At 39.8% G+C, this 20,789-nt stretch overlaps 1 protein-coding gene across 3 annotated transcripts in view; it reads left to right on the forward strand.

Moving 5' to 3' along the window:
• LOC126234567 (G-protein coupled receptor 54) overlaps positions 1-20,789 on the forward strand; it is a 122,953-nt gene that overhangs the window by 55,975 nt on the left and 46,189 nt on the right. For all 3 annotated transcript variants that reach the window (XM_049943271.1, XM_049943273.1, XM_049943272.1), the window contains exon 5: positions 3,828-3,971. In XM_049943271.1, the coding sequence (XP_049799228.1) occupies positions 3,828-3,971 (144 nt within the window). The remainder of the gene's footprint in view (positions 1-3,827; positions 3,972-20,789) is intronic.

Here is a 20,789-nt window from a genome sequence, read left to right on the forward strand (position 1 = left end):
ATACTGAGTGTCTTTCATAGATGAAGACTTGCTTGTAGTCTTAATGGTTGCTTCCATTATACCACGTAGTTATAATCAAACTGAAAGTGTTCTTGAGTGCTGCATAGGTATGTTCATTAACTGGTGCTTTCGTGGAGTATGTTGAAAAAAAAATAATTGCTCCATTTAATGTCACCAGATGAAAATATGGCACTGTAAGCAGCCAGAATGTGGTTTATATCCAGAAAAAGAGGAGAAATGATGAAACACATTTTAAGAATGGTCCTGGGCACATTTATTAGGTTGTGTCACAAGTTGCAACACATGTTCAGTATGGTCTCCTAATTCAGCACCACATGCTGCATCCATAACATATCATATTCAACAGTTGCTCACAGCATATCCAGTGCAACCAGAGTGATATGTCATCATATGCTAGCCTTCGTATCAGGAAGAGTCCAGATACATCCATGGTGCACACAGTCTTTCATAAATCTGCGCAACCAGAAATCACACGGTTTTAGGTTGGGGGATCTGGATCTCAAAATTGCTTAGAGATGAAGCAGTCATCACCAAAGGTTTCTCAATGCAAATCTTTCACCTGGAAAGCAACATGTGGTGTCACTCTACCCTCCATGAAAATAGTGGTGTGGACACAGTTGCATTTTTGCAAATCTAGAATCAAGTGTTGCACAAGGAGATCCTTATAATGTGCAGATGTCACTATAGACCTAAGAGGCCCGTGAGGTCTCATCTCCTTAAAGAAAAATGGACTGAGAATGAAGGAATTCGTGAAGCCACATGGCACAGTCAAATAAGCTGAGTGCAGTGGGTGTTCCTGCACAACGTGTGGCAGAGTAGAACCCCATATGTGATAATTCTGAACATTCATGGCACCCTATAAAGTAAAATGTGCCTCATCCATCCAAAGAATATTTCCTGACCACATGTCTTCTATTTCCATGCATGCGGTGTAGTAACCTCTTTTCCAAAACTTGGTTATTACTTCAATTTCACATTATGTGACATTCAGTTTTTTACTAATTCATCATCACACATCTTGGAACCCTCACTTTAGGGCCAACAAACATTCAGTGAACACAAAATTAGCATTAGTCCACAAAAACCAATCAATAATAGTTTCTGACTGAAATTTTTTAAGTCCAAGCACAACTACATTAGTATCCAAAATTAAAGCAACAAATGGAATTTTTGTAAGGCTGCATTTATTTTGCCACAGAAAAGTACAAACAGGTGATAGTAAAGTATAAAAAAAGCAAAGAATACAGAACGTAAACAACTGCAACATGCATAATGGTAGACAAAAATGTTCTTCATTTTTTTCAACTTGATGGATTTACACACACATTCCAACAACTGATTAATGAGCTCAGTATGGGGTGTGACCACCTCTGGCAGTAACACAGGCCTGACAGTGATGGGACATGCAGTGAATGATGTCATCAATAATATCCATAAATAACACCCATTTCTCCCGCAGAGCTGCTCACAATTCTTGGGGACTGGTTGGTGGATGCTGGCGTGATGAAACCCGTATCCATAGTGCATCACAGACAAGCTCTGTGGGATTCAAATCAGAAGAGTGAGCAGGCCAAGCCATGCATACAATATCTTCAGTTTCTAAGAAAACATCAATCACCTGTGATCTATGACATCAAGGATTATTGTACATCAGTACAAAGTCTGGGTCCACAGCATCTCACAACAACTGCACAGCAGCTAAACTTTGCAATTTCATGAAGAGCTGTTTGACTGATGAACATAATACGCCCACACCATTAGGGATCCTCCTCAATTCGGTATCTTTCCACAATGTCTGGGTCCTGGAACCATGTTCCACATTCCCTCCAGATGTGAATCTATCGAGAAACACTCTCCAGACCAAATTGGGACTCATCTGTGAAAAGAACACTGGCCCACTGTCTGACTGTCCAGGTGGCATATTGGCGACTCCACTCTAAATGTTCCCTTGTGAGAAGAAGTGTCAGAGGTACACTTGCAGCAAGTCTCCAAAATACAGGCCACTCTGCTGAAACATTCTCTATGCTGTTTGCCTTGATACATGATGTCCAGTGGATGCTGCGAGATCAGATGCCATTTGCAGTGCAGTTCTTACAGTACTAAGGTGGCACCATCATGCACTTACAGCCAAATAATGGCCCTCTATTTCTGAAGTCGCACATGGTTGACCCTGCCCCAGGCTTGGGATAAATTTTTGGTCTCTAAAAACTGTCATCACATCTGAGAAACAACAGAGTGATTCACATTAAGCCATATCAGTTTGCGACTGTCCTACTTCCATTCTTCCTATGCAAAGAGTCTGGTAGGCATCTTCTCTGTGCCATACTGCACTGTCTGTGGCTGTGTACACAGCAAATGTGGATGTGCGACTACCTGACAAATACTACACCATTTGATGGGTGCCCTGATGTCATCACTGTATTGGTCATCTGCTGGCCAGAATGCCATCTTCCATGCAGAACATGGTCTTACAGACATCTGTTGAGAGTTGGTATGATTATGTTCGTTGTTTTAATTCTGGACATCAGTGTACTTCATTGAGGTTGCAAACTATGATTATAATATTAAGCACAGTTCCAAATAAGTCTTATCATGGTGGAAACCACATGGTCATCAAATAAAAGCACTATACAGAAATGTTATACAATTTCATGCAGTGCAGATAACAGGTCCCTTACTCTAATCAAAAAGTAAATGGGAAAGCACAGCAGTCACTATCCCAATACAAAACAATACATTCAAAGTAAACAGCAGAAGTCATGATTCACATCAAAAAGGGAGGATTGTATAATCAAAGCAAATGAAGGGAAAACTGAGAAGATGTTATGCACATCAGTACATCCATATCTTCCATCTGTGCATCCAGTGGCTGTACTGAATCACCATTTGAGACAAAAATGTACATTTATCTCAGACTGTCATGTGCACATCTGTAATGCTTAACAGTCTTGTGTTCCATACACTTAATATCATTTCCTGCTCCCTTATTAGAGTATCAGGTATTGCTATATGTCAGACATTGTGCATCACATTGCTGATTGGACAGTGATGTAGGTGCAACTCATATGAATTTGGAAATGAATTTGGCTTTATTTTGAACTTTTTTATTGTTGTAATTTCACAATAATATGACATGGAACATACTTCCCATTACAGTAAATATTTAATTTCTTTTCATCATGATTTTCACTTACATTAAAGAAGTTGCTGTAACTACCTGAATTCTGTACCAGCTACTATTCTGAAACAATGTTTACTATCATTCTTGTGATCTGTTTGGCTGAGCTAAGAACACCATTTATGCAGTTTTCCATTATTGTGCCTAATGGTAGTTGTTGAAACGTGCACAGAGCTGATTATAACAATGTTGTACTTGTGGTGACTAATTCAACAATTGCTCAGTCAACTACCTTAGGTGATTGTTTTTGCATTACTTAAGGGCCATCTGTAACTTATGAAATGCAACAAATTCAATAAGAAGTCCTTTCATTCGATCACAGCTAATGAAGAAACTTTGGCTTCATTGATAAGTCGTTGGCATCTTTTGTGCCAAGTCACGCTGCATCACTCAAAACTGATTTACAAGTAACAATTTGATGCACACAACTCTGTAAGGCCAGTGTAAGCAACATAGAAATAAGTGACCATTTACATATTTTTCTCAGTAAATTCACCTATTGATTCCTGTATAACTCTTTTGGTAAGATTTCCCTTCATTGTTGCTCCTGTTGAAGGAGAAATGTATTTTCTCCCTAACATATGTATGAATGTTAACCTTCTTTCCTGTGAAACTTGTTGTTTTTCAGGAACGCCAATGGAAGAACTTCCATGAGCAGTACTGCACTGAAGACACTACAGTGCTTCCTGTTTATTGGTATATCATACTAATATTACTGGTATGGTTTCCACTGAGTGTAACTACAATGTCATACACAACTATATTTTTGAAGGTATGTTCCTTTTCTTGCTTATCCTTATGTGCATTTAAATAAAATAGGAGTTTACAGTCCATAAGAAATAAAGTGAATGGCCAGACGTGGAACTGCAGACTATTGATAGCTCGTTTGTTTGCATAACAGAACATTGGTGTAAGAGATCTGAAATAAGAAATGTAGCTCTAAACATATATAACCTAGCATGCAATTATACCATTACAGCAGAGCCACCATGAGAGTTGGTGGATCTTGCATGTATGTAAAGGAAGGGATTGTGTATAAAGTTGGAAATGATATTATTACATTAAGTGAAGGAAAATTTGTAAAAATGCTAGCTGTAAAGATAAGAAATCCAGACATGTTCTAAAGGATAATTATGCTATGCATTTGCTGTTCTCCCAGTGGTGAGCTCGACATATTCGTTGAAAAAACCAATCCAAGTATTGCACATGGTTTCCATTCCTAAGGACAAAATGATAGTTTGTGATGATTTAAAAATCAATGAAATGAACCAAGATGGCTTCTGCAACCCATTCTTGAAAATTAGATACAGCTATAGAATATCACCGTTAGCACTGCCACAAGGGTAACTAAGCATTCAGTATCAATTATTGATCATTTACTAAGTGGCATAGAGAAAAAAAGTGATAATGCTCCTATAGATAACCATGGTCTTTCCGAGCATTCCATAGCTGTAAAACACAAAACTAAAATACTCAAATACAGAAGGGTTTTCTCTAAGCTAAAAAGAGTTTGAACTATGAAACATGGGAAGACATGCACAAGGAGACTAGCACCAATGGTAAGCTTCGAGAGTTTCTATCAATATTTAAATTCAAATTTGCAGAAATGTTTGCAAAAGTACTAAGAATTGTTAAAGACGAAAACAAAAGTAACTGTATGACCAATGAGATAAGAAAATCCTGTGCAACCTTCAGGCAACTCAGCCATATAAAAATAACCAAAATGATCCTGCATTTCAAAACAAAACTACACATACAGAAAGATATATAGAAAAGTATTATTAGCACTGAAAACGTCCCAAAATGATAAAATTACAGAAAAAGGAGAATACAACATAAAAGTGGCCTGGAATGTTACATAAAAGTTAACATATAATTTCAGTGCAATGTTACCACAATATGAGATCCCAAAAAACTAGCAAGCTTTGTGGATCAGTACTTCAGCAACATATTTACCAAAGACAACAGAATTTTAACAAAATGAAATCTGTACAAACATTGATCTATGTTCCAAACACAATGATGCTGTGACCCTCACTGCAGAAGCGCTAACAAGTTTTGTGCACAGGCATAAATGCATACACACCACCAGTAGCTTTCTAGGGACATCAAAGCATGCAGCAGTCATGCCTTTCTACAAGAAAGGTGACCCAGAAAATATAGCAAGACATGGGACCATTTCATTACTGTCATTGTTTTCAAAAGTAATAGAAACCACCATGAAAAATAGACTGATGAGGCACTTCACGAGTACAGCCTTCTGAGCAAAGAACAGTTTAGTTTCAGGTGTGGTAAAAGTACAAGGTCAGCTACAGCTACAGTTTGTTAAGGAAGCACTAGACAAAGAACATCAAGTAACAGGCATCTTCTTAAACTTTACCAAAGCCTTTGATACAATAGGCAAGACAATTCTCCTAAATATACTGGTTGTGTGGGGAATAAGGGGCATAACAAATAAGTAGTCTCAGTAATACAGAAAAAAACAGAGTGCAATGGGTGGAGAACTCTTATATAAACTCCAGACAAACTACAAAACATCTTTCTAACCCAGTCATCCAAGGATGTGTACTGTGCCAATATTCTCCTTGATATCTATCAAAAGTATTCCCCAGAGTGTGAAAAACAGTGAAATAATATTTTTTGCTGATGAAAGTAACATTCTAATCAATGATGAGTTACCAAGTTTACTAAAAAAAATAACTAAAGAAACACTCATGCAAGTATGGAGCTGGTTATAAAAGAACAAATTAACACTTCTTTTTTTTTTTTTTAAAAAAAAAAAAAAAGAAGGTAACACTATTACCTACTTTTCACATCAGCAGAAATCCCAACAGTAACTCTCTAAAAGTGAAAGATGAGCACATAGAATGTGTATCGAGAACAAAATTTCTACGTTGTTATTTGACATTGTCAGATCGGAAGATATGAATTCTGTTATGTTAAAATATGTGGATAAAAAATCCTAGGTCATTGAAGTGAAGAACACTGTGTCAGGCAGCGCACTCAGCAGCTGGGTAGTTTAGCCATTTCTTGGCCACAGTTTGGCCATTCATATGGACAGACAACTTGCTGGTTTTCCTGCCCATATAGAATGCAGCACAGAGGTTGTAACTTAGCTTGTAGACCACACGCCTGCTTCTTTGATGGGATAGATGATCCTTGTGGCCAAACTGGACTACCTGTGAAAGCAGTTATGTGAATTACAAGCTAAGCTGCAACCACAGTGCTGCTTTCTACACGGGCTGTCTGTTCACATGAATCGCCAATAACAGAGACCAAGAAACAGCTGGGTCACTCAGTTGTTGAGCATGCTGCCCAACACATCATTCTTCTCTTCAATAACTGTTTCACAGCCTGTGCCATCTCGATCCTTCCTACCAATATGAGTTTTTCTGAAGTGTGCCTTGTATGGACAGAGCCTGGCAAGAAAATGGTTTTCTTATTTTAAGAAGGATCATTTTGGCATTAGTGACTCTCCACGTTCAGCAAGACATTTGAGGTTTGATGAAGAGCATTTAAACACACTAACCACAATGATCCACACCAGTGTACTTGTATGCTGGCAAATGTGATGAACTGTGATCATTTCACCATCGTGCGACATTTGCATGCAGTGGGCAGGGTAAAAAATGACTTGTATGGGTACGTGGCTGCCTCCACTGCTGTCACCCCTCTATTGAACTCCAGCAGAAGAATATGTCAGAAATAATCCATTTTCTCCACTTGGCACTCTACAGTTCTTCAGTATCTCTAATTGACAAAATGACAATAAGTAAATTCAAACAGAAACATTGAACTACAAATAAAAAACGGTAACCAATAAAGAAACCCCTAGCAACTGGAATACCAACATACAAAACAAAAACAATATGAACTTATGCATCAACCTAATACATACTTTTGAACCTGCATACTGTAGTTATGTCTTGGTATCTCTCTGCAATTTTACCCCCCCCCCCCCCCCCCCTGCCCCATAAACACACACTCTCCCCCAGTACTAAATTAGTGATCCCTTGATGTCTCATAATGTGTCCTATCAGCCAATCCCTTCTTTTAGTCACGTTATGCCACAAATTTCTTTTCTCCACAATTCTGTCCAGTTCCTTCTCATTAGTTGCATGATCTACACTTCTATTCTTTGGCATTCTTCTGCAGCATCACATTTCAAAAGCCTCTATCCTCTAATGCCACAGTCCAGAAAAATGCGTTCAGAGAAGATTTCCTAACACTTAAATCTCTATTTGATGTTAACAACAGATTTCTCTTCTTCAGAAATGCTTTTCTTCCCATTGCCAGTCTATGTTTTATATCCTCCCTGGTTTATCCATCATTAGTTATTTTACTGCCCAAATAGCAAAACTCATTTACTACTGTAGGGCCTGATTTCCTAATCTAATTCCCTGAGCTTCACCTGATTTAATTTGACTACATCCCATTACCCTTTATTTGTTTTTGTTGGTGTTCATCTTATATCCTACACTTTAATTCCCTCTCCAAATTTTCCTTTAGTGCTTGCTGAATGCAAAGACTGAATAGGCTCGCTTCCCTCTTGACCACTGTTTACCTTTCATCTCCCTTGACTCTTACCTGGTTTGTAACTGTAACCACCATTACTGAAACATTCATCACCTTTCTTGGCTCATTTTCTTTTCACATTCCTCACCCCAAAATTGTGAACCAGCAACAGGGTGAACATTAGTTTCCCAAATGATTCTTCTTGGTTTCCATTCTCCCTTGATTTTGCATTGATACCTCCTAGTGTTTGTTTTTGTAAACAAATTTCCTATCAATATTTTCATTCCTATCTCTCCCACTGCTACTAAAATACCTTCTCACTCCACCCCTCCACCTCCCTCCTCTTGAAAATAATTTCTGTAATTGCCAAAAACTCTTCTTCCCAGATTCATTCTACTCTAGTTCTGATTTTATCTTCATGTTGATAATTTAGTGCTCTACAATATTGTCTGCCATTTCTTTCCACAGTCCTATTCATTTTGTAAATAATCTTCACAGGTTTGCTGCAGGATCACATTGTGCAAATTCCACAATATTTCCTCGGTGCAACTGTGTGACAACGAGATCTGGTGGCAAACCCATGAAGATTATTTACAACACATCCACCAGGAAAGCTTGAAGAGTCACACCCTATTCATTTTATCCACATATTTAATACACTGTTCAGTAGAATCATGTGGGCCATAAACTAATCCCCATCGCAATCTTCCTAGTACTCTCTCTTCAATGCAATGATCTGTGTTAATTCATCACATGCCTCTTCCAAGTGCACTAATGTTAGTAGTTAATTCTTACAATAATCTCTCATGCTCTCAAAGCTTTCTCTGTAGTTTGGCTCAGTAAAAAATTCACTTTTAATCATTACCTATTCAGATTCTGACCAAAATTTGTCCAAAAGCACATTTAAAATTCTACATAAGACAGTTCTTGACTAGAATTTTCATTTTCTCGGGATAGTGTTCCTTCTTCCAAAAACTTTTTAACAAACAGTTTTCAGACTACCTCAATCATCTGGTACAAAACTGTCTCTAAAATGCTGAATAAAATGTATTGGATGTAAATTACTAGACAATGAAAAACTTTACACTGGTAAATTTGCCCACATGCCACAACTATTACTAAAGAAATTTTTTAGTACCACTCCTTACTGTAATTCTGCCAATTTCTTTGGCACATCAGCAAAGTTTCCTTCTAGCATGCTGTTGGGATGTTGTAACTGAATGTTACTATCAATTCAGCACAAACATCCACGATAACAGAAAACATACTTCCTAGTATAGTTCACTTCAAGGCAGCACTATATGCATGCTATCAATATCTAAACATACACTGCTGCGGCAATACAGCACAAGAATAGAAATATGGCAACATAAGGTAAAAGCATACATAATTTATTAACATTGACTATTTACAATAAATGTACTTAGCTTTCTAAGTGATGCATTGCACTGGGGTGTTATTCCTGATGCATTTGAGTGTAAATAACTTTGCTGTCTCTTGGCGTTCTATGATTTAGTCACTATGACTGAAAATCCTTTTTAGACTCTTGTGTTTAGCTGTAGTGTTGCTCCATAAATAGCAATTGCTGTTTCAGAAGTGTAGTCACTGCAGAACTTCGTAACTGTTTGTAGAAGAGGTGGAACCGTAATTGCTTCTGAATGGACCTCCTGGAATTGTGCTCTGTTGTGTGATTGCAGGAACTGTGGCAGAGCTATGATGGGACTGAGGGAGTATCAGCAGGGCGTCATCTTTTGTACCTTTTGGCAGAATGCTCTCCATCTATGTTCATTAGTTGTGGAAGCAAAGTAGTCCAAGGTTAACAGTGCTACCTGTTGCAGCCAGCAACAGTATCAGCTGATGGATATGATGTGTCAGTGATGTGGTGTGAAACAAGCAGATATTCCTGATTAATGAGAGTCATCTGGAGGCAGCTGCTCAGAAATGAGGAGGTGCTTGGCATGATGTGAAGTTATGTACCTTTGTGGTGGTGAGCGCTCGTAGTATTGCTGTGAACCATTTGAGCGATATAAACAGAACACCTAAAGATTATTTTTATGAACATTTACATTTGTTGTCACTGTCTTTTCTGCCCTTTAACTTTACATCTATTTGAGATGTGTTTTATTTATTGTTACAGCTGAGAAAAATCTAATTGATATTGCTAACTATCTTTTACTCCATTTAATTCCATGCTTAAACTATCATCCTCACTTCCAAATAGCTTCTGTACACCTCCAAAACATGTTTTTATTAGACTCTTTTGGAAATCCTTTCTTGAAAACACTGATTCTGTTTTCTACCTCATCCACCCAAATATCCATATTTTTTAAACTGCTTTCAATACTAATTCTTTAATTCTCTAAATTCTACCATGAATTCCAAAAGTTATTTTCTTCTCTTCTGGTTAAAAAGTTTCAGTTTTGCCTTCAGTTTTGGCTATTTCACACTCTTTTGTGCCATAACTCCTGAAAACTGATTATTCTTTTGGGCTTCCTATGTTTCAATTTTACATGGTTCATTATTAATCACTAATTGTTCATGAAAATACTTCTACATCTACATACTCCGCCTGCATGGTGGAGGGTACCACTACCACTACTAGTCATTTACTTTCTTGTTCCACAGACAAACAGAACAAGGGAAAGAGAATGACCATCTCTATGCCTCCATATGCACCCTAATTTCTCATATCTTATCTTCATGGTCTTTACGCAAAATGTATGTTGGTAAGAGTAGAATCGCTCTGCAGTCAGCTTCATATGCCAGTTCTCTAAACTTTCTCAATAGTTTTCCTGAAAAAGAATGTTGCCTTCCCTGTAGGGATCCCCATTTGAGTTCCAAAAGAATCTCAATAATATCTGCATGTTGTTTGAACCTACTGGTAACAAATCTAGCAGCCCGCCTCTGAATTGTGTCAATGTCTTCCTTCAGTCAGATGTAGTGTGGATCCCAAATACTTAAGCAGCACTCAAGAACAGATCACATTAGTGCCATACATGTGGTCTCCTTTACAGATGAATCACAGCTTCCCAAAATTCTCCTAATAAACCAAAGTCAACCATTCGCCTTCCTTACCACAATCCTCACATGCTTGTTCCATTTCATATCACTTTGCAACAACATGCCCAGATATTTAAATACCACAACGGTGTCAAGCAGGTCACTACTAATGCTGTATTCGAACATTATGAGTTTATTTGTCCTTCTTATCTGCATTAACTTACATTTAGAGCTAGTTGCCATTTCTGACACCAACTAGAAGTCATCTTGTATCCTTGTACAATCACTCAACTTCAGCACCTTCCCAGACACCACAGTAATCAATCGCAGATTGCTGCCCACTGTGTCAGCCAGATCAATTATGTGTATAGAAGATAACAGCAGTCCTATCACACTTTTCTGCGGCACGCTGGATGTTACCCTCATCTGTGATGAACACTCATCATTGAGGACAACATGTTGGGTTGTATTACTAAAGAAGTCTTTGAGCCACTAACATATATCGAAGCCAATTCCTTATGCTCATAGCTTTGTTAACAGTCTGCAATGGGACACTGCGTCAAATACTTTTCAGAAACCTATAAATATTGAATCTGCCTGTTGCCCTACATCCATACTTTACACTGTATCATGTGAGAAAAGGGCAAGACGAGTTTTGCCCAACCTTGCTGATTTGGTCTCTAGGAAATTTATGATATTCAGACTCAGAATATATTCAAGAATTCTGCAGCAAAGTGATGTTCAGGACCTTGGTTTGTAATTTCCTGGATCTGTCTCTTACCTTTCTTGTATACAAGAATCACCTACTGTTTTTGCCAGTCACTTGGGACTTTGCTCTGGGTTAGAGACTTGCTAGAAAGGCAAGCTAAGTAAGGGACCAGTGCCAAAGAGTACTCTTTGTAAAACTCAATTGGGATTCCAGCCAGACCTTTCGACTTCTTTTTTTTTTTTTTCAGTTGTTTCTCTACACCAGGGATGCTTATTATCGTGTCATCCACAAGAGAGTCTGTGCAATGGTCAAATGACAGTATGTTTGTATGATTCTCCTGCTTGAATGATTCTTAAATGTGAAATTTTCAGCCACCGTACCAGACTGGAAACAAGTTACTGGATTGAAGCCTTAAAACTGCTTAGTGGTTTTACATAGGACCGGAATTTTTTTTGGATTCTTGGCCAGATCTCTGGCTGAGGTATGATGGTGGTAGCAATTGTATGTTTTGCACATAGTTCTTTTCACAGATGCATGTATCTCTATTAATCTTTCCATGTCATCATTTGTGCATTCTCTTTTGAATCAAGAGAATTGCAGTCTTTGCTTTCTCAGCATTTTCTGAATTTCACTGTTAAATCACAGGGGCTCTTTTCTGTCCTTAATCCACTTACTATGCACATAGTTTTCAGACAACAATTTACAGTCTTTTTAATCTTTTCCATAATTCCTCTATATCCATCTTACTAGAACGAAGTGATGTCAATTCATTGTCTGAGTGAGATGCCAACAGCCACTGTCTGCTCTTTCTAGCAGAATCATTCTCCTAGCCTTTTTGGCTGATTTATTAACTTTTGCAGCATTATAATTATTGCCACTGTTCCTGGTACTTCTTTTACTTTTCCATCCTTCCGCCCCTCTCCTCCAACATTATTTATAAACTGATCTGAATTAGAACCCTCCTCCCAACATATCTTGTAGACTGAAAATCTGAAGTACAACCCTCCATCCCCTTCCCCCTATCCATTCACTCCTTACTTGACTTTAACCTCCATCACAAAAACTACTAACAGTCCACCAAAAGCCAAATAAACAAAATGTTAAAGTTCACTTAAGTGGTCACTCATCAGGAAACACACTTGTAGAATCTATAGCCTCTTCCTGCCCTGACAAACTTTTCTGCTGACCACACCCTCATTGACGAATGAAAGCTGAAAAAATACAGTTTTTTAAGTGTCTAATGCTTTCATAACCTAGTATCCCAGCACTGAGCCACCTCTTCTAATGTATGACCCTTCAACTCATGGTAAATATTTCAAGATATATTGTCACCTGCATGTTGCATTTTCTATGGCTGTGGCTATCATTATAAGGCCTTGGCTTTCCAATTTAATAAGAGTACCACTCATGTAGCAGTACCACAATGTTGTGAAAAGCTGATGATGACCAAGCTGTTTCATGCCAACAATTTTAAATCCATCCATACATCAATATTGCAAACAGCCAACTTAATTTGCACTGTGGGTTTCGTTCTTCATCATTATGCTGATGATTGCTCAAATGCACATGAGGATGTACATTAAGATGTTATAACTGCAGTTGTGTCCCTTTCCAACTCACTTTCTTCAATATACGAATCAACAAGACAAAAAAATTGAGTACTTCTCTTAGTTGTTGTAACAGTCCACCTGTTTCAACACACACACACACACACACACAAATCAGTTACTTTATAAGTTAATGATGGTTTTATTTCACAGTCAATTCATCCAGTGTATTTGTAATACAATCTGTAAAATTATGAGACTGAATTGCTGGCCTATACTTATGATCAGCAGAAATATCAATTCTGCTGATATATTCAAACGAAAGAAGACACACACGTTCCTGGCTATCAGAACTAATAGTACCTTACCTAGGGAGGATGGAGGATTAGATTGTGGAAGGTTAAAAATGAAGGTCACATCACACAGACACCAGGATGATAGTGAATGCCTGTTGCAAAGACAACGACTGCCTTGTAGCACACCATTAGAGAAGCACTAAAAAAATAGCTCAGCCCATCTCCACTTTATCACTGGACTACACAGTTTCAGTGTACACCACGACAGAAGACATAAATCTGCAAATAAACAAATAACTACATTTTTCTGAGCTGGTAACTAAAACTTTATGAATACTTCTCATAAATACACTCCTGGAAATGGAAAAAAGAACACATTGACACCGGTGTGTCAGACCCACCATACTTGCTCCGGACACTGCGAGAGGGCTGTACAAGCAATGATCACAGGCACGGCACAGCGGACACACCAGGAACCGCGGTGTTGGCCGTCGAATGGCGCTAGCTGCGCAGCATTTGTGCACCGCCGCCGTCAGTGTCAGCCAGTTTGCCGTGGCATACGTAGCTCCATCGCAGTCCTTAACACTGGTAGCATGCCGCGACAGCGTGGACGTGAACCGTATGTGCAGTTGACGGACTTTGAGCGAGGGCGTATAGTGGGCATGCGGGAGGCCGGATGGACGTACCGCCGAATTGCTCAACACGTGGGGCGTGAGGTCTCCACAGTACATCGATGTTGTCGCCAGTGGTCGGCGGAAGGTGCACGTGCCCGTCGACCTGGGACCGGACCGCAGCGACGCACGGATGCACGCCAAGACCGTAGGATCCTACGCAGTGCCGTAGGGGACCGCACCGCCACTTCCCAGCAAATTAGGGACACTGTTGCTCCTGGGGTATCGGCGAGGACCATTCGCAACCGTCTCCATGAAGCTGGGCTACGGTCCCGCACACCGTTAGGCCGTCTTCCGCTCACGCCCCAACATCGTGCAGCCCGCCTCCAGTGGTGTCGCGACAGGCGTGAATGGAGGGACGAATGGAGACGTGTCGTCTTCAGCGATGAGAGTCGCTTCTGCCTTGGTGCCAATGATGGTTGTATGCGTGTTTGGTGCCGTGCAGGTGAGCGCCACAATCAGGACTGCATACGACCGAGGCACACAGGGCTAACACCCGGCATCATGGTGTGGGGAGCGATCTCCTACACTGGCCGTACACCACTGGTGATCGTCGAGGGGACACTGAATAGTGCACGGTACATCCAAACCGTCATCGAACCCATCGTTCTACCATTCCTAGACCAGCAAGGGAACTTGCTGTTCCAACAGGACAATGCACGTCCGCATGTATCCCGTGCCACCCAACGTGCTCTAGAAGGTGTAAGTCAACTACCCTGGCCAGCAAGATCTCCGGATCTGTCCCCCATTGAGCATGTTTGGGACTGGATGAAGCGTCGTCTCACGCGATCTGCACGTCCAGCACGAACGCTGGTCCAACTGAGGCGCCAGGTGGAAATGGCATGGCAAGCCGTTCCACAGGACTACATCCAGCATCTCTACGATCGTCTCCATGGGAGAATAGCAGCCTGCATTGCTGCGAAAGGTGGATATACACTGTACTAGTGCCGACATTGTGCATGCTCTGTTGCCTGTGTCTATGTGCCTGTGGTTCTGTCAGTGTGATCATGTGATGTATCTGACCCCAGGAATGTGTCAATAAAGTTTCCCCTTCCTGGGACAATGAATTCACGGTGTTCTTATTTCAATTTCCAGGAGTGTAGTTCTACTGGTGTTGGGCTCTAGGCTCTAACACTTGACCATGTTTTATCTGATTAATTTCAACAGTTTTATTTATTTACCTTCCATTTTCACAATATTGGACTGTTTCTTATACAAATACATAAATTCTCATTATTAAATAATGATTTATGGATTATTATAATGTCATTTTCGGTTAGATGTAATATTCTCGTCAACAAAAGTTTTGTATCATACCTTTATTTCAAAATTTGTGTTATATAGAAAACAAAAATTGCCCCTGAGGCATGCATATGTATTCATCTGCATTGTGTCCAAATCAAAAACAAATTGTGTAGTGATGAAATCATTTGTTTCACATAGGAGTTTTTTCACAGCTCTCCTGAGCAATGTCACTATATGGTGGAATGTCCCTTGGCTGGGTGCAGGCTTGAATCTGTCATGGTATACTATCAATGAGATCATCATGGCAATCCTGGTCCAAACTTTTCCACTCTTCAATGGCAATTCTGCATAAGTCCCACAGACTATGTGATCAGTGTTGATGTCCAAATACAGCTTTTTTCAGTCTATCTCACACATGAGCACATTAGTTATCATGAATCAAGAAAGAAATTATCACAAAAATATTTGTAATATGGTCCCACTACTGGTTGCAGAGTGTCATGCCTGTACTATAGAGCAGTGAGATTGCCCTCAACAAGGGTATGCATTAGGGCCATGTAATGCTGTCCTAGAATATACCTCTGCCACCACCCTGTCTGTCGGGCATGGGGGATACCAGGTGGTTTCCAAACATGTTGTCTGCTATTATCAGGGTACAGAAAGATCTGAGTTTTGTGCATAAACAACACCTTACTCCAATCCTGGTACATCCATTTGGCATGATTTCTTGACCACCAGCAACAGAGTCCATGGTGATGTAGTATACAATGTGGTGCTTGCCATGTTGTTGGAAATGGAGATTCATATCATGCAATCATCTCCTGACAGTTTGATGTGATACGTGGCATCTGCCTCTTCAAATGCCCAGTTCAGTTCTGTAACAATAAGCCCACAATTCCTTTCACTCAAAACTCATAAATAATTACTATCCTGTTCACCTGTCAAACATGGGTGGCCTGTGTGGCGTAAGTCCTCAACACTACCAGTCAGTTGGAACTATATCCATGTCCACACCACACCACTTTGAGTCTGATGTACACATTGAGCCACCTCAGCAGAAAGTGATGTAAGTAAGTCAGTGGCACAGCTTAATGTGGGGAGGCTGTGAACTGCAGCACATTCAGCATCAAATTGGCAAACAGATGTTGTCAGGGTGGAAACATGGCAAGGAACCATGGTGACTAACACAGCTAATTCAAATGATAATGCTGAAGGGAAGGTGTCAACAATTAGAGAAGCAGTGAATATATGACAGCAATATAAGACTTGATGACATATATTGAAAATGAATTTTCTGGGTAAAAGACGACACAGGCAAGAGCAAGTGATTTGAAAATGGGAGTAAAGGAGAAAATACTGAAATGAGCAATTGAGCAGGTATTACTACTTGGCTGGTTGAAAGAACTACAAAAAGAAAACAGCCTCGGTCTCGTTCCCTTCTGTCTTGGTCTCGACCTCGGTCTCGCTCAGCTGGACTCATCTTTCTTCGTGTGGCTACTCATTGCAGTTCCACTGCCGACTGTTCATAGTTAGTTCAGTATCGAGTTGTTGTTGTTGTTCGTTTCGTTCACTTTGCATGCCCATTCTAGATGTGTTTCAAACCTTTTTTGAACTCTGAACTTCTGGCTCTTTTCATATTCTATTCAGCGTCCATGAACGGTAATTAAAATGTATTTTGTAATTACATAAACTACATAAAAATCACGTGGTATGTAATACATACATCGTTTCAGGTAAAAAAACAGTGTATCAGCTTACTTCACAATTTCAATAAACAAATACTTGTAAAATGGCAAGATTTTTTTGTTATTACAGATGCAATGGACGTCGGCATTGCACACACGAGAGACCATTTTCCGTCTTTTTCTGATCCAAGGTAAAAGAGCATGTTCATTGTTATGGAAGGCAGACCGACTTACAACTGAATGAAGCTTGCACTTCGTAATCGAGTGTATGGTGTCACATTTTGTAAAGAGAATATGATAACTCCTACAACATTATTTCAGTGATGCAGGGTGGTGCACGAAAAATCGCCCCCGAGTACTAGACTTCTCATTGTCGCTTACCAATCGTCATCTATTGTTTCGAAGTTTTTTGCGTTAGATTATTTGTTATTTCTTCGCTGCCTAATTATTACATGTTTATCTATTCTGCTCATAGTGGTCAACAAATTGTGTGTAATTGGTGAGCAGTCTGTACTCGTGGCTGGTTTTTCGTGTGCCACCTTATATTATTTCACTGCGATCAGCCGTATAACAATACAGTTGACTAAACGAGATGTTTTGCAGAGTCACGAAAATTACAAGTGTGTGAGAATTCTGTTATGAATAAAAACTCTATACTCCAGAGGGGAGTTAATTGCCCCCTCTTGGCGCCTTCCATCTTCAGTCACCTATGCTGCTAATTTTCAATTTTTCATAAGAACCATATACCAAGCACAATGAACAGTTCCCAAAAAAGAGTGATCACCAGTGAACTAGTTCCCAAGGATGAATGACTTTGCCCACCTCTACAATAAACCCTACCAAAGAGAAAACTTGTGTAAGGAAGATCAAGCAAACCAAAAACGTAGTCATCCTGAAAACTGCTACACAAAGTGACACAGAAAAGATAATGAACAACTAAAAAGGTGCAAGAGACGCTGATCTGTTAACAGCCTAAGAAAAAGAGGTCTTTAATGATACTGTATGACATCCTAGAGGACACAGATGAAATGACGCTAAATGATGCACTATACATGCAGAATCTTGAAGATGAAATGACTAAGGAAAGCTTCAAAAGTTGCTTTATAGTAGTATTTAGTTCAAGACCAGTGGGAAGAAAAGTGGTCCATCAAGTTATTGAAATGATTCCTGAGCTTAGAACAGCTCTAACGAAGCCACAAAAAACACATCATGGGTTTCATTTGGTTTCAGAGAAAGACTACGTTGTAGTAAGTCGGTGTGTTCAATGCCAAGACCTTGGTCATTTGGCACAACTCTGCAATCAATGAGTAGTAATTTATGGACATTAGGGGGAAGAAGACCATATCAAGAAAAACAGTAATAAAATCAAACAAGCAGCAGTGTGTGTGACATGTCAGTATAGGGGTAAAAAGTGTATGGGGAAAAGAGATGAATGTCACACGTACCGAACCCTCCTAACATGGCAGATTTTTAAAATGGGTAATGGATAGGCATCTCATAACACTAGGAAGGAATGAGGACTTGGATAATGCCATCAAACACCCTCTATGTAGGAAACATAAATCATTATTGAGGAGGGAGAGAGGTGCTGAAAGAGCGAGAAATTTCTGGCAAAAACTGAGCAGTAAGTACCAAAGAAAAGAGCATGTGACACAGACCAAAGCAGAGTGTCATGCACCTATGTAAAAGGGGGAAAGAAGTTTTGGGGGGAAGATTCAGAACTATATGGTATAGCAGAAATGAAACAAAGTGAAATGATCATATGGCATTGTTCGACGGGAGGCCCCATTCAGGTTCGGCCGACAAGTGCAAGTCTTATTTCAGTCAACACCCCATTGGGTGACTTGCATGCCAATGATGAGGATGAAATGATGATGAGGACAATATGACACCCAGTCTGTGAGTGGAGAAGATCTCCAACCCAGTCAGGAATCGAACCTGGACCCGCTGCATGGGAGGCAAGCATGTTACCACTCAGCTAAGCAGGTGGACATAGCAGAGATGCAAGATCAGAGGTGGATCTAGGAGTGGCATATAATATAGGCGATCAGGATTTGGTGACACAAACTGGGCAGTTGTATGCAGTATGTGATGGCACACATCCTGAGTAATTCACTGCACTTCCTGCAGAAGTAAAAGAAGATTCACCAATGCAGGACGTGAAACTGAAACAAAAACAGTATGAGACTCAGAGCCAGTTTGTACAGGAAATAAACACCTACTGCAGAGAGGTAAACAATAAAACACAGAGTGGAACAGATCTGTGACAGATGTATAAAAGCATAGAGAACATTATGCAACTAGAATGCAAGAGCCAATGGTGCTTACTACAGTGTTAAGACATCTAGTAAGGAATAACCATCTTGTATCTGATTTCATAAATAGAATCCAATTCAAAGTGAACAGTCTGTCATCAGCAGTGGAAAAACTGGAGAAGTTATTGAAGAAGGTTTCTGCTCAGAAGAAATGAATTGTTCTCCATAGATGTGATGTGCAAGCACTTTTTGATGACGCATGGTCATATACCATGGGATTACTGGCAAGCAGGGCAAGACTGTCAAATATATACCCATCGTCCCTAATGGAGATAAAGATAGGCAGATCAATTCCATGAGAAGTGTCAGCATAATGGATGAGGCTAGAAGAGTTGCAGTTAGATGTATTGGGCCTCCAAGAACAGTATATGAAGGCAAGGACAACTTCCTGAGGCAGCAGTAATAGTATTTAACAAGGCCATAACAGTGACAAAAATATCACAATACTGTTCAGAACATGTAATCTGTGTAGAGATGTTAATAAGAAGGGAGAATTGCATCCTGGTCTACACATATTTTCTGTTCAGTGACAAGTTTGATGAGTGCCTAGGACAAACTAAGCCTCTTGTGCACTCCATTGATGCAAAAATGAAGTCAGTATTGTGGAATAGCCATCTGACTGATGGCCATGGAAGACAACTACAAGAAGCCATTACGGAACTCAATCTACAAGTATAGAAGGCACCTCAAATTCTACCAACCTAAGAAGGGAGTGTTGGGGCAATGTCAAATATTGATGTCACTTTAGCAAATATGGCAGCGGTGTGCCACATGAAAGGTTAGAAGATTGAGAGTGGAATGACGTTGAGTGACCACAATATCATACACTATACCAACACTGGAAGGGCAATCCAAGATGCCACAGGAAACATGCACATAAGGCCCAAATACAACATCAAGGTTGCTAACTGGGAAGAACTAAGAATGGTGTCTCAGTCTCCAGGAAGTCCATTGTTGGGTGATAATGTAGGTGTTGAAGCACAAGAACTGACAGTGGTTATACACAGAGCAATGGAGGTGTGGATAACTGTCAGCAGAGCTAATTCTAAAGGAGTGCCTTGCATCAGTGCCATGGCACTGCATAAATTAAGATGTGAAACAAGATGAGCCAGGAAGCTATACCAGAGGAGCATGACCCATGAAGAAAGAGTCTGAAGGTTGCACAGATGCAGTTATGTGAAACAATGTTTTAAGGAAAAGTAATGGAAAACAAAAATGGAGTAATGGAAGCAACTTGGGGAGGCTAACTTAGAAACTATCCCCTGGGGTGAACCATATAAAACAGTCTCTGAGACAATATGATCGCCAACAGTTTTATCCAAGCTCAAAAGGAATGATGAGATGGAAACAAAAAGTTGGCAACAGTCTGCTCCTCTGTTAATGGAAACATTACTTCCTGACGATGGAGAGGAAGGCAAGACAGATGATCAGTGTTGGTTACGGAAAATGTTATGGGAAGACTATAGAAAAAATAAACTTATGTACCCATTTACACAGGAAGAAGTTAGGCAAATAATTTTAAGACTGAAAAAGAAAAAATCTCCAGGACCGGGCAGGATTCCTGCCAAAAGCCATGTGTGACCAATTAGATAGTTACTTGAGTGAAC

This window comes from Schistocerca nitens, chromosome 2 (genome assembly GCF_023898315.1).
Source record: "Schistocerca nitens isolate TAMUIC-IGC-003100 chromosome 2, iqSchNite1.1, whole genome shotgun sequence".
NCBI classification, from domain to species: Eukaryota; Metazoa; Arthropoda; class Insecta; order Orthoptera; family Acrididae; genus Schistocerca; species Schistocerca nitens.